At 38.0% G+C, this 22,525-nt stretch overlaps 1 protein-coding gene across 1 annotated transcript; it reads left to right on the forward strand.

Annotated features, from left to right (window-relative positions):
- Positions 1–1,242: 1,242 nt before the first annotated feature.
- LOC110730394 (amino acid transporter AVT1I-like) lies at positions 1,243–3,514 on the forward strand. Its single transcript, XM_021910182.1, has 3 exons — positions 1,243–1,346; positions 2,235–2,842; positions 2,951–3,514. The coding sequence occupies exons 2-3, from the start codon at positions 2,312–2,314 to the stop codon at positions 3,476–3,478; spliced, it is 1,059 nt and encodes a 352-aa protein (XP_021765874.1). The 5' UTR covers positions 1,243–1,346; positions 2,235–2,311; the 3' UTR covers positions 3,479–3,514.
- The last annotated feature ends 19,011 nt before the right edge of the window (positions 3,515–22,525 follow it).

The following is a 22,525-nucleotide window of genomic DNA, read 5'->3' on the forward strand; positions in this document are numbered from 1 at the left end:
TTGACTAAACTTTAACTTTATATGTATGCTAATGTATAAGGAAAAAAAATATCAAAACGAGTAGTAATGTACTATATATTTCCCAATTATAAATAGGCGATAAAATATGTTTATAACTTACTACCACCAACTCATATTATTTGTAACTTTTTCCAATAATGGATGCTACACATTATTTGCAACAAAAGTTTTTAATCTTTCCTTTTTGAGTTGTCATTTTTTTCTATCTCTCTCCTTATCACATGCGTCCATATTTTTCTCTCTATTTAATTTTACACTCATAAACATATATCGCTAGGAGTCCGTGCGTCTTTCAAAATAATACTACTTACTCCCTCCGTCCCACAATATAGTTCATGTTTTCTATTTTGGAGACCCAAAATGTTGTTCCTGTTTCTATTTTCGGATAGTATGTAAAGATCTTTATACCCTCATTTTTTTAACTTTATTTATTAAATTTCTTAATTTACCCCTAACTTGTCCACTTGCATTGTTTGTCTATAACTAGGTTAAATTCCCATGCAATGCACGGTTGTTAAATATTTTTAACAATAATATTACAAAATATAAAGTATATAAAAGATATTCAGAAATATTTCATTTGGGTATATATGGAATATGATTGTCAAACCGGAAAGAAAATATCATAAGGTAAAAAAAATAAAATAAAAATAAAAGGCGGGAAATTTTTTCACAAGATAATGACAAGTGTCATGGAAGGATTTGCTTTTAATATAGGTTAATTAGATTGTACTTTCACTTCTTTTCCTCTCAAATTATCCACTTACATTATACTTTTGTCTAGCTTTTTTCTACTTTTAATGTTCTTCTTCCACTTCTTTTCCCATTTCTTAAATACCGTGAAAAAAACACAATAAGAATTAAATTATGAGACGAAGAGAGTAGTAATATGCGATAGAGGTAGTATTTTATTTTTCTAATGGACCTAATATAAATAATAAGGTCTTGAAATAAGTAAAACTAAACCTAGCCTAACACGAAGTAAGTCCAAAATTGACAATGGTACAAAAACGTAGTTACTATTATCCTCGCCTCTATTCCATGTGTTTAACCTTTTTAAATCAATCACACATTCACACTACCCAAGTGTCAAAGCTTTATAAATAATTACATGACCCTACTTTCTTTTTATCTTATACTTAAAATTCAGTCTCTCTCTCTCCTAAATTGGTTAGAAAGTGGCAATGAAGGGTGGAGTGAGTGAAAAAGTTATGATTAGCCACCCTCTTTTGAGAATCATTTGGAGGCCAACGATAAATGTTTAACAGAAGAAGGCAACTCCTCTTTCTTGAAGACTTTCTTCAACGGCCTTAACGCTCTCTCAGGTTATCTCCTTTGACTACTTTACTTTATTTCTCGATTTTTTGTTTTTTAATTGCACCATTTATAATTTTTTGAGGATCAGTTCACATTTTATACATACTATTAAAAGTTTGTATTTTGAAAGTGTGTATCCAGACGAATTTTGCAAAATATCACATGACTTTCTCGTACTTAACGTACTATCAAATCAAAAAATAGGATCAATGAAGTGTGAGAATATTGTAAGATCCAAATGAAAAACAACAAATGAAATTTATATTATATATTCGCTTGTCTCTTATTTTTTTTGTTCAATTTGACTTTTTACGGTCTTCAAGACGCATCTTTAAACGTATATATCTCTATTTTTATACGCGTAAAAATTATTAAAATTTGATATTAATAAACTATACAATGAGACAATTCTGACAAGATTCCTCATAAATATATTATCACTTGTAGATTCACGAGAATTCATGATCAAAGTTTTAAAAGTTTGACCCATATTTTTGCAATGGGGCAAAAAAAAAGAGATGGAGGGAGTATGTGCAATAGTTATACAATATCAAAATGTTAGCTCATTTAATAAGATTTAGCTCATTTAATAAGATTCTTATCCCATATTCCAGAGATATGAAACTCGAATTGTGCCCAAGTGAGGTTCTTGGGAGTACTCCCTTACCAAAAAATTACGAGAGTTAAGTTCTTGTAATGGTAGCCTTACCCAAAGAAAACAAAAAAAAAAAAAAAAAGTTGTGCAATTATTTTAAACAGGATTTATTACCCCCATTAACTTCTTCCCAAAATAGGATGATAAAGGATCCAATCACTTATAATTAGACTAGTTTTTCATCTAATACAAATTCAATGATCTAATTTCTTTTCTCATAATTCTACTATAATTATATTAGGGATTGGAATACTATCAGTACCATATTCACTAGCTTCAGGTGGATGGTTGAGCCTGCTGTTACTTTTAATTGTAGCAATGGCTGCATTCTACACAAGCTTACTTATAAAGCGATGCATGGAAGCCGATTCGAGTATAAGAACTTACCCTGATATCGGAGATCGTGCATTTGGAAAGATTGGAAGATTAATAACATCAGTGTTTATGTGTACAGAGTTATACTTGGTTGTAACAGGTTTCCTGATCATGGAAGGAGACAATCTGCATAACCTTTTCCCTGAAATGAAATTCGATACGTGTGGACTAAAAATTGGAGGAAGAGAGAGCTTTGTGTTGATTATTGCTCTTATTATTCTTCCTTCAATCTATTTGGATGATCTGAGTATTCTTTCTTACATATCTGCTACTGGTATTATCGCATCTGTTGTGATAATCATGTCCATTTTTTCTGTTGGCACGCTTGATGGAATCGGATTTCACAACAAAGGGGAACTCCTAAATTGGTCAGGCATTCCTACAACTGTTAGTTTATATGGATTCTGTTATTGCGCTCATCCTGTTTTTCCTAGCTTATACAACTCAATGCAGAAAAAACATCAGTTTTCGAAGGTAAAGTTTCTTATGTTTATAGTTAACAACACATTGAAAAAGACTGATATATATATACAAGTATTGTTTATATGAGTTTATATTGTTGCATTGTTAACTTGTCTACAGGTATTACTTCTCTGTTTCCTTTGCTCAACTATTGGCTACGCGTCCATGGCAGTCATTGGCTATCTGATGTATGGTTCAAAAGTAAACTCTCAAATAACTCTGAATCTTCCAATTGAGGCATTGAGCTCCAAGATCGCAATCTACACTACATTGGTGAATCCGATATCCAAATATGCACTAATGTTAGAACCTGTTGTGAATTATACCGAAAGCTGGTTCCCAAATCATCACAAGAAAAAATACATTAAGTTTATGTTGAGGACTGGTTTGGTTACTAGTCAAGTAATCGTAGCATTGGTTGTTCCATTTTTCGGGTTTCTCATGTCTCTTGTTGGAGCATTTTTAAGCATTACTGCGTCAATTATACTTCCTTGCTTGTTTTACTTGAAGATTTCAGGCAAATGCATAAGAGGAGGCGAGGGACTATTAGTGTTAGGCACTGTAATGTTTAGTATATTGATTACAATATTTGGTACTTACACTTCTTTGGTAAAAATTATTCGAGAAAACGTTGTAGGTTATTACTAACTTCATTGATATATGTAATGATGTACAATTCAATCAGGTCTTGTATACAACTAATGCCAAAGTTCAACTCCCTCCAAATATACTTAATTCCTTGTTGGATATACAAATAGTGACAACTAGAATGAACAATTTCAAGTACTATTCAATCAATTAAGGTTCTCTGACCCCATGATAACTTCATTTATGGTGGAAAGAAACAAATTGGATTTGAAGATAAGAGTATGGAAATGGTCAAATAAACAATTATTCCTTAAAGCAAAATCTATCCTTAAAGATTGCACATGGGAACTAACCAAAGGGTTGGTTGCATTAAAGGTAACCACTTTATCAATTATTGTAGATTAAAAGGAACATAATTTGTTCATCCAATCCAAAATTCAAAGTGTTGGCTCACTTGTCTAGTTTCTTACTTCAAATTCTAGAAGTCTGGAATTCAAATTCTACCAAGTGAGGGTGTTTGGAGGTAGGGATTTCAATACCCTTTCTTTTACTCAAGTATTTGACCCGCAAATATTAAACCAAAAAAACCGTAAGGGTTTAGGTCTGGTGAGGCTCTTCCCTACCATATAAAATAAAAATCCAAAATTGTCTGATTAAGGGCATGATTACACAAAATAGGTTTTGAAATTGACAATATCTATACAAAACTAACCCTTTATGCACGTAATGCATGCGTGAGCTTTTAACAAATTTTTTTTTTCTTTTTTTTTTTTTTGAATGAATGAGTTATAGCTAATTTAATTTTAATTGACTAACGTATCTGAAAGTCTAACTGGCTAATACAAGAGGGGGGGTGAATTGTATTTGAGGTGAAATCTAAAACCTTTTTGCGGATTTTAAGTAAATGAAATAATGACGAGAGAAGATATAGGCTTTTCTAAATTTCCACTATGTAATCAAAACTCTTTACAAGTGAAGATTCAAACCCGTTAACAAGTTCCACAAATTAGGAACTTGTTCCCAACTCTCACAGAAGACTTCAGCAACGAAGCTTCCTTCACCTCACCTTACAAACTCACAATCCCAACCCCAAAGTACTTGAATACAATATGTGATTACAAATACCTACTGCACTCAAGAATGTAAGAAGGATAATAACTCTCTTTATGTTATTAGATGGCTACTGGAATTTTTATGCTCAAGAGTTGTGTTCTTCTGAGATAGTTTGCATGAGTATTTATAGAGAAGGCTTAGTCATTAACCTCCACCATAATCACGTCCACATGTCAACAACCCACTAACAACTTGTGGAGTTATCTTGACAGATTGTGATCATGAAGAGGTTTCCTAGCCTTATCTAATTAAACCACTATCCTAACAACTTGATAACCATTAGCCGTATAAAAGATTTTCTCACAGAAAAACCACTTGCTAACTTTATCAAATATTTATTTAAAAGATTATCAAAAGTTTGTTTAAAAAGATTTTATTTGAAAAGATAAATTTATTATTTATTAAAACAACTAGATAATTATCTTCGATAATTATCTTTATTAAAACTTTTACAAATTATCTTTTCTTTAAGAAATTATCTTTTAAAACTAACTTTTATTCCAGTAGTCTTTAACATAAGTCATTGAGTTCCTTTCCGACTTTATATTATTGAGTGCTCACAATTAAAACTAGAACGTGAGATTTGCACGAGGCTTTTTAAAGAATGCTACTCCGCATCCAAGTTCCTACTCCGGAACGAACTTTGCTTGAACCCTTTATTCACCAAAGACTCAAAACATTCATTAGTCGAGTTTGTCAATTTGTCCATCAAAACCAAAAGGCTCAACAAATTCCCCCTTTTTGATGATGACAAACATTGACAAACTTAGGTAAATAAAATCATCCAGGCATGCAACAGAAATTTAAAGTAAGACATGAAAACAAAAAAAAAAAAAATTAAAGAACTTAGAAAAATATTAAAAAGTATTTTTTTTTTTTTTTTTTTTTATTTTTTTTATTTTTTTTTTTTTTAAAAAAACTGAGCAAAAGAAAAATTAACAAAGACTTTAAAAACTGAACTTAGCAAAAGTTTGTACCTTCGATGTGTGAGTTCCTTGGTAAACACTTTAGCCGCCATGAAGTTTGTCTTTTCCCCCTTTTGGCATTATCAAAAGATTGAAAAAAAACATTTTGCTATACTCCCACTAGACTACGTAGGGAATAGTGAGCTCAAATAATGCAAGGCAAAAATAAGTTAGGTACTAAATCATCAGCAACCACACACAATCATATGAAAAATACGAGCCAAGTTCCGATTTAGGAAATAGAAGAGGAACATAGAGAATGTAGCAAAGGATAAAGGCGTACAAACCAAAGTTCAGAGAGATTAAACAAGACCAAAATAAAATTGTTCAACATATGAAATTAGAATAAGTGCAATCAAGGATTTAAAAGGCTGCATTGGTAGGATCAAGGGTTGGATTTGTGGGATCAATAGAGTCGTCCTCGACTTCCTCAAAGGCTACTCTGTTGATAGTTTCCAAGATCTCCTTGTTGCCTTCACTAAACTTGCCTTCAGCCTGTGCAAGCTTTGCCTCTACGCCTGCAAATCCGGTTGCTTGAGAATCTGCCAGAGCCTGCACCTGGCCTTTAAGAGAAAGCAGTTCCGAGGCCATTTCCTCCAGTTTCTTGCTCACCAGAGTAGTCAACTTCTCCATATCTGCTTGAACCTGTTGAAAATCATAAACAGACACACGAGTTCCAGAGAAAGCAGCAAAGCCAGTAGGCTGAAATGGAGGAGGAGAAGGTGAATGAGAAGGCTGCCTAGTAGGTGAGACAGGAATAGAAGAGGGTTCAGTGGAAGAGGGAACTTGGGTAGGTTTGAAGGTGGAATCAGATTTGTCTGAGGAGCTGATGGTTTCTACAGTCACAGGGTGTGTAGTAGAAAGGGCAGGCTTGACCACATTCCTCTTACTCCTTCTAAGGCCCCCTGTAAACACAGGAATGACAGGTGGTCCAGCTGTGCTCTCAGAGTCTGTGGTATGTTCCCTCTCACTTTGATCAGTTCCCTGCCCCTCATGTAAGTCAGATTGTCGAGCTTCCCCCTCAGAAACTTCCATATGTTCCCCCTCAGAATCTTCCTGTTTTTCTCCTTGCACATCTCCCTCAAGTATTTTTTCTTTGTTTTTCTCTCTGTTAGAACTTTTTTCTTCTTCCTTATCTCCCTCAGAATCACTGGAGGTGGTAGCACCCTCACTAGCCTCCTCACTACCCTGGTCACTGCTTGCATCACATTCTTCCTTAGCTTCTTTCCCTTTCCCTTTCTTTTTCTCCCCTCCTTTCCGAGGCACAAAACATACTTTGCCATTTGTAAGCCTAAGACTCAGTCTAAGTAATGATTGTTCAGAGAGGATATTATCGGGTTTGAGATATGTTGGGGATTCACATTCAACATCAATACCAAAAGATTTGAACAACACAGTAAGGAAAGAGCCATATGGAATTGTGGTCTTTTGAGCATAAAAATTCAAGTGTTCAATCATTAGAGCAGGGAAATTAATCTGTATTTTGCATGCAAGACAGAATATGAGGGAGGCATCCAAGAGTGATACGGTACTCCGTTTTTGTAAACGGGGTACTATACCCTTCCAGGTGAAGGTAAACAGTAGCTTATGAAGGGGTGTTAGGGCATGATGGTGAGTAGTTTTCACTTTCGGATTTCCTCCAATAAATTGAAGGATTTTGCATTCATCATTATGGCCAATGTTTACAGATTGTTTGTACTTTAAATAAGAACAATAGCCTTTAACAGGAACTTGAAATAGATTTCCAAGATAATTGGCATCAAACGAAATTGGAATATCATTAACTACGGCCGAGCACACACCATTATCACATTGAAAGGTATTTTTGAACTCATAAATAAATTTAGGATAAACAGGGTAATGAGAACAATTCTGGAACAAGTGAGTCCATTTTTGATAATCAATTAAAGAAGTAAATTCAGTGAACTTACTCGCCACACACCAATCATAGTTGATGTGATATCCGAGAGTGTAATTCCATGATGGGAATTTGGTGGTTGCGCGCCGTTTCCTGTCGCCGCCCTTCACAGCCTTAGCCTTCCTCTTTGGCTGAGCAGATGGATGCACCACCGCAATTGGCACCGGTTGTGGAGACCCCGTGTTTGAGGAGGGTTTGAATGGTGGTGATCGGGTTTTTGGGGTGGTGTTTCGGTTGGTTTTCATGGTGTTGAAGGTAAAATGAAGGGAAGGAGAAGATGAATAGTGTGAATAGGAAGGAGAGAGAGTGAGGCCGGTTATGGGAGTGTATGGGGAATTTAATTGATTTGATAGGTGAAGGTGGAGTGAAAAGAAGAAAAAGAGTTTAATGGGGAGGAGTGAGAAAGAAAAGTGACGGTTTAAACTGTGAGGTAGTGGGGTAGTTTTAGAGGTAGTAGGATTTAATTTGGTGAAATAATTGCACTCATCTAATTCAATGTTGATAAAATAAAATCGTAAGTTAAGAAGTTGATATACATGCTTCTTATCTTACGTAGCAAATAAGATCTTTTTGTATTTTTGAATTCTATGAGGAATAGAAAAATTCATCATGAAAAAATAAGGAAGGAAAAAGATAAGAATAAAAAAATAAGATAGGAATAAAAGATAAGAAAGAAAATAACAAGAAGAAAAAAAAACAGATAAATAAAAAATGAAAAGGATAAATAAGAGCAAATTGATTGTAAATTATGATGATAATTTACGTGATCATGATACAGAGAGTAAAGAATGATGAAAAGGGAACTTAAAAAAAACATGGCTCAATATTTTTAACATATTAAAAGTATGTATACGTGACTTTTCAATACTTCACAAATCTTTCCCCTGGGTAATTTCAGCTGTGTTATGCACACAAGATTGAGCATAGCATCGTTAGTTACATCCGATTTTACCTTAGGGGTTCCAAACAAAAGTCACTTGAGCCGTAGCATCCCCAATTCCACACGCATCTTTTCAAACTTGTCTCTGCTTAAAGGCTTAGTTAAAATGTCAGCAATTTGAAATTCAGTAGAAATAAAATCTAGCTTAATTAAGCCCTTTTCAACATTATCTTTCAAAAAGTGATGCCTTACATGTATATGCTTAACTTTAGAGTGTTGTACTGGATCTTTAGAAATGCAAATGGCACTTGTGTTATCACAATGAATAGGAACGCACTCTAAAATAATGCCATAGTCACGCAACTGTTGTTTTATCCATAGCAATTGAGAGCAGCATGCAGCAGCAGCCACATATTCTGCTTCGGCAGTGGATAGAGCAACAGTGTTTTGTTTCTTGGAACTCCAAGAGACCATGCAAGAGCCTAAGAATTGGACCATACCTGACGTGCTTTTACGATTTACCAAATCTCCTGCATAGTCAGCATCAGCATATCCTCTTAGGTCAAACGAGTCACTTTTTGGATAGAACAGACACAAGTCTTCCGTCCCTTTTAAGTATCGTAGAATCCTTTTGACGGCTGTTAGATGCGATTCCTTTGGATCCGATTGAAATCTTGCACAAAGACCTACACTAAACGAAATGTCAGGTCTGCTAGCAGTTAGATATAACAAGGAACCAATCATACCTCTGTATTTTGTTTGATCCACACGAGTTCCCTTGGGGTCTTGGTCCAACCTTGTGGTTGTTCCCATGGGAGTGTGGTTTATCTTTGTGCTTTCCATACTGTATTTTTTTAATAACTCCTTCACATATTTCTGCTGATGGATCATTATTCCTTCGTTAGTTTGCTTAATTTGGAGCCCAAGGAAGAAGTTGAGTTCCCCCATCATGCTCATCTCAAACTCACTGCTCATTAAATCAGCAAAGTACTTGCACAAGGATTCATTAGTTGCACCAAAAATAATATCATCAACATAAATTTGTACAATTAATAAATGAGTTCCTTTTGATTTTAAGAACAAAGTTTTGTCAACTTTTCCTCTTTTAAAATCATTTTGTAAAAGGAATTTTGAAAGTCTTTCATACCATGCTCTTGGAGCTTGTTTTAATCCATACAGTGCTTTATCGAGCTTAAAAACATGGTTAGGAAAGTTTGGATCCTCAAATCCAGGTGGTTGTTCAACATAGACGTCTTCCTTTAAAAAACCATTTAAAAAAGCACATTTGACGTCCATTTGATAAAGTTTAAAACCCATAAATGCAGCAAATGCAATTAAAATACGAATTGCTTCTAATCTAGCTACAGGAGCAAAAGTCTCCTCAAAATCGATACCTTCCTGCTGATTGTAGCCTTTAACAACCAATCTTGCCTTGTTCCTTACAATTGTGCCATGTTCATCTAGCTTATTCCTGTATACCCATTTGAGACCAATAACCTTTTGATTCTTTGGTTTAGGTTCAAGGTGCCACACTTTGTTTCTTTCGAATTCATTTAATTCCTCTTGCATGGCAACAATCCAATCAGCATCTTCCAAAGCTTCTTTGTGATTTCGAGGTTCCAGTGTTGATAGGAAGGCATTGAATGCACAAAAGTTTTTCAGTTGGGATCTCGTCTGAGTTCCCTTGCTTAGGTCACTTATAATTTTATCCAGGGGGTGTGACCTTTGATGTTTCCATGGCTTTGGTTGGAATGATTGAGCTGGTATAAAAGTGTTATTTTGAGTTGCTCTTTCTTCCATTTCTTCATGGTGTTCTGCTTCTGCATTTGCTTCGCCTTCTGTATTTTCTGTTTCTTCTGTATTTTGATCAGAGGCTTCAGTATTGTTTGGAACTTCAGTAGGTTCCTTATCAGCATTTTCAGTAATTCGAACAGGCTGCTTTTTGGGAGTTAATTCTTCATCTTGGTTTGTTGAACGAGTGAGACCAATTTCGAAATCTCCATCTTCATATTCATTGGTCTGAGCATGGCTCGGTTGACGATATAGCATGCTGTGTTGACGGCTTCTGCCCAAAAATTCCTTGGAAGCCCACTTGCTATTAGCATTGTTCTTGTCATGTCTTCCAATGTTCGGTTCTTCCTCTCAACCACACCATTTTGTTGTGGTGTTCTTGGCGCTGAGAAATTGTGACTTATTCCCTGTTCTCTGCAAAATTCATCAAACTTGGAATTTTCGAATTCCGTACCATGGTCAGTTCTCATATGAATAAGTTGATTACCTATTGATTTTTGTGTCTTTTTCAAGAAAGTCATAAACATATCAAAAGTTTCATCTTTACTATGTAAGAATATGACCCATGTAAATCTAGAATAATCATCCACAAGAACTAAGACATATCTTTTTCCACTTCTACTTTGAATTCTAACGGGGCCACACAAATCCATATGAATGAGTTCCAATGGTTTTGTGGTGCTTACCATTTTCTTTGATTTAAATGATGATCGAACATGCTTTCCTTTGATGCAGGCTTCACAAATTTTGTCATTTAGGAATTTGATAGAAGGTAATCCGATTACCAAGTCCTTTGACCTTAATTTGTCAAGCAATGAAAGACTAGCATGTCCAAAACGTTTATGCCATAGAAGTGGATCATCCTCAATAACACTTAAACAAGATAGATTGTATTTTGGAACTTTGTTAAGGTCCACGGTATATGTGTTCCCTTTACGAGTTCCTTCCAAAACGATTTTACCAGTGTTATTGTTGATGATTTTGCATTTTTCAGAAGAAAAGCTTACAGAGTTTCCTTTATCACAAAACTGAGAAATACTGAGTAGATTATGCTTCAAACCCTTGACTAAAAATACATTGTCAATTGCATGGGAACTTGACCTTCCTACTTTGCCAACAGCAACAATGTTGTCTTTCTTATTGTCTCCAAAGGTCACTGTTCCCCCTGTATAGGCCGTCAGTGAGAGAAATCTGGATTCATCTCCTGTCATGTGCTTAGAACAACCGCTATCGAGGTACCACTGGTTGTTCCCCCTCACTGCGACCTGCAAAAGAAATTAAGGGTTAGTAGCAGGAACCCTTTCATTCATGGGTTCCTGTGTTGACACATTTAAATCAGATTTCTTCTGCCAAACATAGTTCACATTCTTATTGTACAGATTTGCTTTCTTAGTACATTCTTCACTGCGATGTTCCTTTTTACCACAAAAAGAACAAACGGTCTCACTAGGTAAGTTCACATATTTCTTTTTCTTTCCAGTGGACTTCTTCTTATGAACATAGCCTAGACCTTCTGTTCTTTTTGTCTGAGCTTCCTTTACCCACTTGGGAACACCCGTGCTTGCTGTATTTTTACTTTTTCTTGCAATTTCTAGGTCCTTTTCTAGTTTCTCATTTTTATCATTGGTTTCCTTTATCTATTTCTTAACATGCTCTAGTTCATTATTAAACATGATTAAAGGAACTTCAGTAGACCTGCAAGAATCAATGTTAGTACACAACATTTTATATTGAGTCAATTCAATATTCAGCATGATATTCTCACTCTTGACTCTTTCAAGGGATTCTTTTAGCATAATATTTTTATCTAACAATTCAAAGAATCTGCCTTGAACATCATTTCTTAAGCTATTCAGATACTTAACATGATCTCTACAAATTCCAGTTGCCTTTTCGGCTTGCCTTAGTTTTGCACATAATTCTTTATATTCATCTAAGGTTTCTAACAATAAAGAGATTAATTTATCCTTTGAGAGAGATTTCAAATAACTAGGTTGAATGACTACCTCATCATCATGCTTTGCCATTAGACAGAGATTGGCTACTTCATCGTCTGTGTGTTCCTGTTCCTCTTCTTCGGAACTCGATTCTCCCCACGTGGAAATCATTGCTTTCCTGAAATTTGTTTTAGAAAAGTTAGGCTTGGAATTTCTGCTTTGATCAGTTTCTTTTCCCTTGCCTTTCTCAGATTCCCATAATGGACACTCTTTGATGAAGTGGTTGGTGCTTCCACATTTGTGACAAGAAGACTTGGCTTTGGGTTCCTGATTTCTTTTACTGTATCCTTTCTTCTTGTCTAAAAACTTGTTGTTACGGTAGAATTTTTTCAGCCTTCTCACCAACATTGCAGCTTCTTCTTCATCGATGTCAGACTTCTCTTCGGATTCTTCATTAGCTCTTAATGCTAGCCCTTGACTTTTGACAGTCTCCTGAGTCCGATTGTTCGACTGGATCTCGTGAGTAATGAGGGAACCCGCAAGCTGTTCCAGATTGAACTTGGTGAAGTCTTTTGATTCTTGCACCGCTGCGACCTTTGCTCTCCATCTGTCATTGTCTGGAAGACTTCTTAAGACTTTTCTGACCTGCTCATCTATAGGAATTATCTTGCCAAGACACGTTAGTTCGTTAGTAATACTTTTAAATCGAGTAAACATGTCTTTAATGGATTCTTTGTTTCCCATTTCAAAGCGCTCATACTGAGACAAAAGAATGTCTATTTTGGAACGTTTAACATCTGACGTTCCTTCATGTGTAACTTCCAGAAGATCCCAAATTTCCTTTGCGGACTTGCACCCTTTGACACGAGTATGTTCATCGGGTCCAAGTCCCCAAATTAAAAATTTTTTGGCAGTAGCATTCATTTCAAGTTTTTCAAAATCAGTTTTTTCATACTCATCCATAGGTTTAGGGATTACCTCATTATTAGCATTTGTTTTCGTAATTTCGTAATCTCCTACTTGTATAATCCGCCATACCTGATAATTCTCTGCTTGGATAAAGATTTCCATCTTATCCTTCCAATAAGGATAAAATTTGCCGTTGAAGTATGGAGGCCTTTGAATGGATGTACTCCCGAATTCCTTTTCCTCTGTGTAAGCCATTTTCCAGGAACTTACTCAACAGGGTTGCCTGCGTGTTCTGAGTTCCCGCTCTGATACCAACTGAAAGTCTAACTGGCTAATACAAGAGGGGGGGTGAATTGTATTTGAGGTGAAATCTAAAACCTTTTTGCGGATTTTAAGTAAATGAAATAATGACGAGAGAAGATATAGGCTTTTCTAAATTTCCACTATGTAATCAAAACTCTTTACAAGTGAAGATTCAAACCCGTTAACAAGTTCCACAAATTAGGAACTTGTTCCCAACTCTCACAGAAGACTTCAGCAACGAAGCTTCCTTCACCTCACCTTACAAACTCACAATCCCAACCCCAAAGTACTTGAATACAATATGTGATTACAAATACCTACTGCACTCAAGAATGTAAGAAGGATAATAACTCTCTTTATGTTATTAGATGGCTACTGGAATTTTTATGCTCAAGAGTTGTGTTCTTCTGAGATAGTTTGCATGAGTATTTATAGAGAAGGCTTAGTCATTAACCTCCACCATAATCACGTCCACATGTCAACAACCCACTAACAACTTGTGGAGTTATCTTGACAGATTGTGATCATGAAGAGGTTTCCTAGCCTTATCTAATTAAACCACTATCCTAACAACTTGATAACCATTAGCCGTATAAAAGATTTTCTCACAGAAAAACCACTTGCTAACTTTATCAAATATTTATTTAAAAGATTATCAAAAGTTTGTTTAAAAAGATTTTATTTGAAAAGATAAATTTATTATTTATTAAAACAACTAGATAATTATCTTCGATAATTATCTTTATTAAAACTTTTACAAATTATCTTTTCTTTAAGAAATTATCTTTTAAAACTAACTTTTATTCCAGTAGTCTTTAACATAAGTCATTGAGTTCCTTTCCGACTTTATATTATTGAGTGCTCACAATTAAAACTAGAACGTGAGATTTGCACGAGGCTTTTTAAAGAATGCTACTCCGCATCCAAGTTCCTACTCCGGAACGAACTTTGCTTGAACCCTTTATTCACCAAAGACTCAAAACATTCATTAGTCGAGTTTGTCAATTTGTCCATCAAAACCAAAAGGCTCAACAGTATCATTTTTTGTGAAAATAGCTAACCAAGAGGTGACAATGAGATATCACAAAAAAGGGCTGGAGAGAGGACCTTCTTGTCTAAGCTCCCGAGATAGAGTAGTACATAAAGTAATAGAATTATTTATGGAAGGCAAATAAATGGCTAAGAACTGTAATAACACATGATTTAATCCAAGAAACCCCCGTGGTGTTAATGCCAAAAGAATTAAGGGTTTCCTGAAGAAAGGAAATCCCATTCAATTTTGTTATAGGCTTTCTCCGTATCCAATTTAAGATCTAGCTAACCTTTCTTATTCTTAGATTAATTGAATATATTTAATTATTTAGTACTTCTTGCACAAAAAGAATGTTATCTTAAACAGATAAAACATTTTTTTTTTGGTGCACACGAGGGGCTAGGCCCCATAAAGCATTTTAATAGGGGCTAATAAACTTCTTCAAAGGAACGGCAAAATAAGGAGTTTAGAAATTGCTTTTTATATTTCGTAATATGCTCTCCTATAGTCCAATTTGATCAAGTTTGCAAAATTATAAGTAAAACAAAAGCACCTTATTAGATTGGAATCTCTCACAAGTTAATAGCAGTTTTTTGATAGATAAAGAGAAAATACTTTGTTAAAATAGATACTCTCAAAGGGATATACCTAATGTAATATTCCATTTGAGTGAAGTCATGATATGCACATTTTGACTTTTGTCATTTCAATTACCCCAAAATATATACTACTTGGAACCAACCAGGTACATAAACTAATAATCCCACCTTTGACATTTTTATTCAAAACAATCCCACATTTTCAAAATTTGGAAATAATTCCATCTTTGACCCTCATATTCTCAAAATGAGTCTTTTATGGGATTATCAAATTGTTAACCTGATGATGAAGATTAAATGCCACGTCTCTCCTTTTTATTTGTCCTGTTTTAATTTATTTAATAATTATAAATATATATATGAAAAAAAAAGCCCCTCTTCCTGAACCAGCACCCCCACCCCTTGCCGGAGCAACCATTGCCGGAGCACTCTGCTTCCCCTCCGAAAACACCCCCACCCTATTCCCACCTTGCCTCTTCCCCGATTCCCCCCTTCCCCCTTGTCGAATTTAACTTTTAGCATTGTTCTCAGAAATTGTTTTGTAGATACTTCTTCAATTCTCGAAAACAACGGCGGCTGTCAAGGCCCTCCGATAGAGATGTGAGTGAAAATTGAAACCTGAGCAAGAACGCTAATCATTGTGTCTTTGTTGGTTGTTTTTCAATAAAAATTTTCGCCGGTTTCATAGATTGGGTTGGGTGGGGCTGTCGGACCACGGGGGTACGTTGGGCAGAGGGAGCTGTTGGACCACGTGGGTTGGGTGGGGGTTAAAGTTTTGGGTTGGGTCATGTGGTAATGTCATGATGTGGTGGGTTTGGTGAGGTGGTGGTTATGGAGGTGGTGGTGATTATGGAGTTTTCTAGTGATCAAGGTAGGAGATGAAAGAGGAGAAAAATTGAAGAAAAAGAAAAAGAATAAAAATAAATAAATAAATAAAAAATAGACCTGTACAACAAGTTGAAGGTAAAAATAATTATTTTGAGCAGATTGGGGTCAAAGGTGGGGTTGTTTCCAAATTTCGAAAAGGTGGGATTGTTTTGAGCAGAAATAACAAAAATAGAATTGTTATTTTCCATTTTTCCTAAATTCAAACCCCCAACAAAAATCTTAGGAGGCACATTTGATCCTATACAATAAAAAAATACCCATAGTTGAGCCATGAAACTTGTCAACAAGTACAAGTTAGTCTTGGAAACTCTTCTTAGGAGCTTTCTTTGGAAGAAATTTTTTTTTTGGCCTAATAAATCTACCACCCGTAGGAGACTTGTTTGGCATACTAATACTAATAAGTAGATCTGACAATCCTAACTCAGACCCGATGACTCGACCAGAATGACCCGACCCATGACCCGAAACCCGAAATTGACCCGACCCGACCCATATCCAACTCGAAAATACAGTTGACCCGATCCTGACCCGACACCCGAATTGACCCGACTCGAAATTGACCCGAATTGTTTGACCCAAACAAACCCGATACTCAAAATTGACCCGAACAAACCCAATACTCGAAATGTCCCGAACTAAAATTACCTTATAATTGAACTAAAAATGTTTGGTGCCAAAAATAATTTAAATTATTCATCTTCAACTGTAGCCACACTCATAAACCGAATTGATAGTTCTTATTATAACAATAATAAAATATAAAATTATTGATTTGAACTAGATCCACAAATTAAATGGAACAACCCGAACATGACCCGACCTGATTTTGACCCGACCCGAATATGACCCGAACATACTTGACCCGAAAATGACCCGACCAGATACCTGAATCGAGTCATACCCGAAACCCGAAATGACCCGACTCGTCCCATACGAGACCCGAATGTTAACTGACCCGAAATAACCTGACCTGAAATTGATCCGACCCGTACCCAACCCAAACGACCCATTTGCCACGTCTACTAATAAGATCTTATTCTTTTCTCTATTTTTCTCAATCAAAGGTTTACACCAAGTAAAGAAATTTATAGTAGAAACACTGTGGAGATAAGGGATGGAAAGGTTTTCCATTCACTAAAATTGATTAAGAAATCGTACTAACATATTCTCTAATCCAACAAATAAATTTCATAAGGATTTTCATTTCTTAGAGAGCATAAAATGAAAAGAAAATTTAATATGGAAAAATGAACACCAATTATTGACCAGGTGTGGCAAAAAACGCAACCTTTAATTGAAGTAGTACACAATGCCATTTATAGAGGGCGGGTACAAATTCCGCTCAACATAAAATAAAATCCGGTAGTCAACAAAAATTCATTGGAGACACAAAATCATTACTTATTCAACCTTTAGTTACTTTTATGTTAAGGATAATGATTATATAGTTAGGGATGGCAATGGGGCGGGTCAAACGCGAAGGATGATACCTCCATACCTGTTGAACCTTAAGTAGTTTTGATGATGATGGAAAGGCAAACTTCAATTAATGCGATTTCTTTAAGTATTGAATTAGAACAGGTGAAGTTGACTCAGAGAGTGGAAGAGTAACCTATCTATGAAGATCCAAGAAGAAATAAAGGAAAGATAAAGAGAATAGAAGAAGAGTTCCTCATTAGAACTAGAAGTGGTCCCTAACAGGAACACAGAGAGAAGTTCCCTAACTGGACAGCAAGCTAAGAAGACTAGCTTGAACTGCGTTGAAGACAGCAAGTTTCATAGGAACTTGGTCTGCGAGTTCCAACAAGGAGCTAGAAAGTTGAAAACAGCAGGAACTCAGTCCTGGTCTGCGAATAGCCCAAGTATTCATACAATGCGAAGCTTGAGCAGGCAATTCAGTAATTATCTTGGAATACTCTTAATAAGGTTTTGTTAAGTTTATTTTTCTTTGGATTGATGTAAATATGAGTTGGTTAATTGTTCATGAAATCTATTAGAAACGTGTGTAGACACCTACTTTTGGCCTCCTTCCCCGACAGGAAGTGCGATGATGTTACAAAAACATGTTCTTCATGCTAGATCAAAGTTGAAATGTTTATGCACTCCGAAATGCATTATAAAGTTAAAACCCGTATTTGAGACCAAGTTATCTTAGAGCCTAGTTCGATTACTAATTAGGCCCAAAACGTGCTCATACATGTTTAAACTTGAATAATAACGAACCCAAATGCGTCAAACGCAATGATTGGATCCAATGGATCTTACATTGTTGAAAACCGAGCCAACCAGAGCATTTAACCACAAGATATTCTTGCAAGGCCTATACAGCTGGATTTCCCTTTCAAAGAGATTTCCAACGGTATATTATAAGCCCAATTCCGAGTTAAAACGAATAAGTTATCATCAAAAAACTAAACCAGGCCCTAAAACCGACACCCTTGCACTCAAACGGCCATATCTTTTGATCCATAATAGATTTTAACCTAAATATAACGGAATTAGAAATTAGACATTTAGAGATTTCCAATGACATCTTATATGCCTTAATTCGACATTGCAATAAAAAGTTATGGAAGTTTTAAAAACGCGTTTTCGTATAAGCCAAACCGCACCAAGCGCAACTCTGTAAGTTGCGCCCGCCTGGCGTGCGCAAGTGTTAGAGTTGCACGCGGCGCTCAGCCTAAATCCGAGAGTTGCGTGCGCCACCTGATGCCGCGACTTGAAAACTCTAAACCTAATCTCTCAAGTTCTCTTGATTGTGACTTGAAGTCGTCTATATCTGGAAGCTTGCATCGGTATAACCTTCAACAACCAAATCCTTACTCCCACCATAGACCAGAAATTTATCCTTGTTCCTTTTCAAGTACTTTAGGATTTTCTTGGCCGCAGTCCAATGCGCCTCTCCTGGGTCTGATTGGTATCGGCTCGTAGCACTCAAGGCATACAATACATCCGGCCTAGGTACATATCATGGCATACATGATCAATCCAATAAGCGAAGCATATGAAATATGACTCATCCTCTGTCTCTCATCAGGTGTCTTCGGACATTGTTTCTTGCTGAGAGTTATGCCATGGGACATGGGTAGGTGGCCTCTTTTGGCTTCCTCCATATTGAATCGTGTCAGTACCTTATCGATATAAGTACTTTGGCTCAATCCAATCATCCTTTTAGATTTATCCCGATAGATCTTAATGCCCAATATGTACCGTGCCTCTCCCAAGTCCTTCATTGAAAAACACTTTCCAAGCCAAGCCTTTACAAACTCTAACATTGGAATGTTGTTTCCAATGAGCAATATGTCATCGACATATAACACAAAGAATGCGATGTCACTCTCACTGACCTTCTTGTAAACACAAGACTCATCTGGATTCTTGATAAAGCCAAACTCGCTAATGGCTTCATCGAATCGCAGATTCCAACTTCTGCTTGCCTGCTTTGGTCCATAAATAGTCTTCTTAAGCTGGCATACCTTCCCAGCATTGTTTGAATCTACAAAACCTTCCGGCTGTGTTATGTACACAATTTCTTCCAAAATCCCAATAAGGAAGGCGGTTTTGACGTCCATTTGCCATATCTCATAATTATAATATGCGACAATTGCTAGGATAATCCGGATGGACTTAAGCATGTCGACTGACGAAAAGGTTTCATCATAATCAACGCTGTGAATTTTCCTGTAACCTTTTGCCACCAATCTAGCTTTGTATACATGTACATTTCCATCTTTGTCGGTTTTCAACTTGAAAATCCATTTGCAACCGATAGGTGTGTAACCTTCAGGAAAATCAACTAAGTCCCAGACTTGATTTTCAAACATGGAGTCTGTTTCGGGGTTTTCTGATGTCCTGCGGGAGAGTTACAATTCCGAGACTGGAACCGGACGCCTGTACTTGCAAAACAACGGAGACTCCTGGTGGTGGGAGCTCCGCCTCCAACGGTCAAGTTAGTACTTGATTAAGGAGTAATTAATGCGGAAATTAAAGTGATTGGGTCTCTCTAGGTGAGAGTGTTTAATGTAGGTAATCTGCTTTGTTAGCGTGATCAGCCTGTTATCTCCGTAATCCCCCTTAATGAGGATTAAGGGAGGTATTTATAACCTTGGGAAACGTGCCAATCCTAGGTTTAGGTTAACCTAGGGCTGATTGGGCTTCCCTCGGAAGTTGGGCCTGGGTGGCCGGTTTCTCCATTAGGCATGGAGTATGCCACGCGTCATGACATAATAGGTCCAAGGTGGACGAATAAGCGTGTGCCACGTGGCAAGCCCTGACAGTTCCAACTGGGGGACACTTGGCAGGGCCTGATTGGCCCACGTGGCGCATTCCGATTGGTGGGAGCAAAATCCCCTAATCATTTGTCCCTCACAGGTGGCACGTGACTGGTCACGTGTAACCTGTGACAGGTGTCGCACTGTAACAGGCGACGGCCTGCTACAGGTGTCACTCGGCGAAAGGCCGAGAGATTCTCCCGCCCAAATTTTGAATTCTGGAAGTGACCCTTCGCCTTCTCACTTCGCCTATATAAAGGAGTGTTGACTTCGGTCATTTTCACACTTGAGAACTTTTTGAGAGAACATTCGGACCCCTGAACTTGCTCTGACATTTTGGACCCTTTCTGCCTACCGCCTGTTCTAACAAGCCTACTGCAAAGGATTTTCAGAACTTCATCAACCGTCACTCGTTCAGGTAACTGTCGGTTCTCTTACTCTTAATTTTCTCTTTATTTTATTCTTTTTTGAAATGGCACCACGGAAGCACACGACACGACCTAGGTTAGTGATCAGTCGGTCACCGGGGACGGCTGAATCTAGGACTAGGAGTGCCGCCTGCCCTTTTCCGGACCCATCTTTGCCCTTTATACAAAGTCCGACTGTATCTGTGTCTATGCAGAGCATGATGGCCAGAACAAAAAAGACTGCCAGGATCTCAAATTCAGACGGCTCCTCCCACAGGGTGCCGATTAGTGAAACATCTAACCAGGCGCCAGATGTGGAAGTGAAACAAAGCGGCTTGAAAGCCGGCTGTTCTGAGGGAGGAATCAAAGTGACCCCTTCCCATTTCACAGTTGACAATTCTTCATTCTCTCTTGCTCCTTTTAAAGGAGAGGAGGCGGGCCCCTCCGGAGAGGGGAGGAGTCGTCCTCTTCGGACTCGTCAGAGGACGATTCCGAGTCTAGCTCTTCTGGCCATGCTTCTCTGGACACAGAAGAGAAAAACAGTCGCCTGCAAGAGGCGAGGCTTTCTCACGCAGTTGAGAAGGGGGACAATTGGGCGGAGCCATCCGCCTCTTACCGAGAGAAAAATACCCCCTACTACTGCACGGTACCTCGGGGCCGGATCACGGCCATGCAAGAGAAAGTGGAGAGCTTTATCGCAACCACACAATGGGCCCCGGCTTTTTAGTGTTTGTGCCGGATCCAGAAGACACAGTCGTCTGGCCGGCTGGTACCAGTTATGATAGCGCCTGCTTTGGCTGCTACGAGGCGGCCATCAAGGCTGGGCTGCGCTTCCCATTACATCCGGCTGTTCAGCGGATCTTGGATGGGTATGAGTTGGGGTTATGGCAGTTAGCCCCGAACTCCTGGGTCAACGTACTCGGCTATGTGGCCGGGTGCGAACTGCACGGGGTGGAGCCGAGCTTCGAGGCTTTCGCCCACATGACGAGAGGTAAAGCAAACAAATGGAAGGACTGGCGGTGCACCTTCTTCATCATTGAGAGTTCAGACACAGAGCTGAACAAGCGCTTCAACAGGTGGAACAGGAATCCGCCCCTTCTTGCAGGCGGCCGTAGCATGCCGCCTGTTCCCCCCAAGGCTAAGAAAGAGATCCTTGATAAAGGACTCTTTAAAGTAGAGTCGAAGGTGAACTCTACTTCAGAGGTACGAGAGCAAGTACCCCTGCACTACGTCCCGAGATTCAAATGGCTCTACGACGAGTACTTTTTGGCCGCCTGTGGCCTCAGCAGTCGGTGCTCAAGAGGTAGTCGGCCTGTCGAATACTCTGCTGTTCCGTGCATTTTTGTTATAACTTTTATTAACTTTGCTGTTTGTTTTTGCAGCGGACGCCATGAGCAAAATTACCGCCTCCAAGACTGCGGCGGCCATGTTGCGGGCCTCCATCATGCAACAAGCTTCAACCGACTCCCCCAACAAGGGGGCACCCTTGGTGGGCTTCGAACCTTTCACCCTCTTTTTGGAGTTGGGTTTATGCATATACTGACTTTTTTCTTCTTTTTTTAGACGGGCGCTCCAAGAGCTTCTTCTTCCCAAAAGCCGGACCCCAAGGCCCGGAGGACGACTGTTGCGAGCTCTCCTGGTTCTGCCAGGAAACATGCGGCGGCTGAGAAACAGCCGGCCACTTCTTCTAAAACTCCAGCTGGGCCGCCTAGAAGTATGAAGTTGTCCTTGTAAATTTTAGACTTGCTCCCTTTTTTACTAGGTCTAATCCGTTTGTTAATGCTTGATGCAGCCGGCCCTCAGGAGCCTGACTTGGTTGAGGTGGCCAAGTCTATGATCAAGGTCGTTCCTCCAGCTGAAAGGGAGGCGGTCAGGGGTGTCGGCACCCTTGACCTAGACGGGATTGCAGGGGTCCTTGCTGAGGTATACTTAGCATATTTTTGAGTATTTGAATTCCAGGACGCCTGTTTTCTTTTTGTTTGGAAACTGACGCCTGTTCCCCTTTTTACTTAGGCCCTGCTCCGAGTGAACGGCCTTCGCAAGCCGCTTGACCGGAAGAACAAAGAGGTAAAGGCTGCAAAAGCTATGACCGC

Source organism: Chenopodium quinoa, unplaced genomic scaffold (genome assembly GCF_001683475.1).
Source record: "Chenopodium quinoa cultivar QQ74 unplaced genomic scaffold, ASM168347v1, whole genome shotgun sequence".
NCBI classification, from domain to species: Eukaryota; Viridiplantae; Streptophyta; class Magnoliopsida; order Caryophyllales; family Amaranthaceae; genus Chenopodium; species Chenopodium quinoa.

What these genes read in the sequence shown, in the direction of transcription:
- LOC110730394 (XM_021910182.1), top strand. Translation starts at nt 2,312, where the DNA reads ATGGCTGCATTCTACACAAGCTTACTTATAAAGCGATGCATGGAAGCC. An exon ending in AAAAACATCAGTTTTCGAAG is followed by an intron (nt 2,843 to 2,950) that starts GTAAAGTTTCTT and finishes ACTTGTCTACAG; the next exon opens with GTATTACTTCTCTGTTTCCT.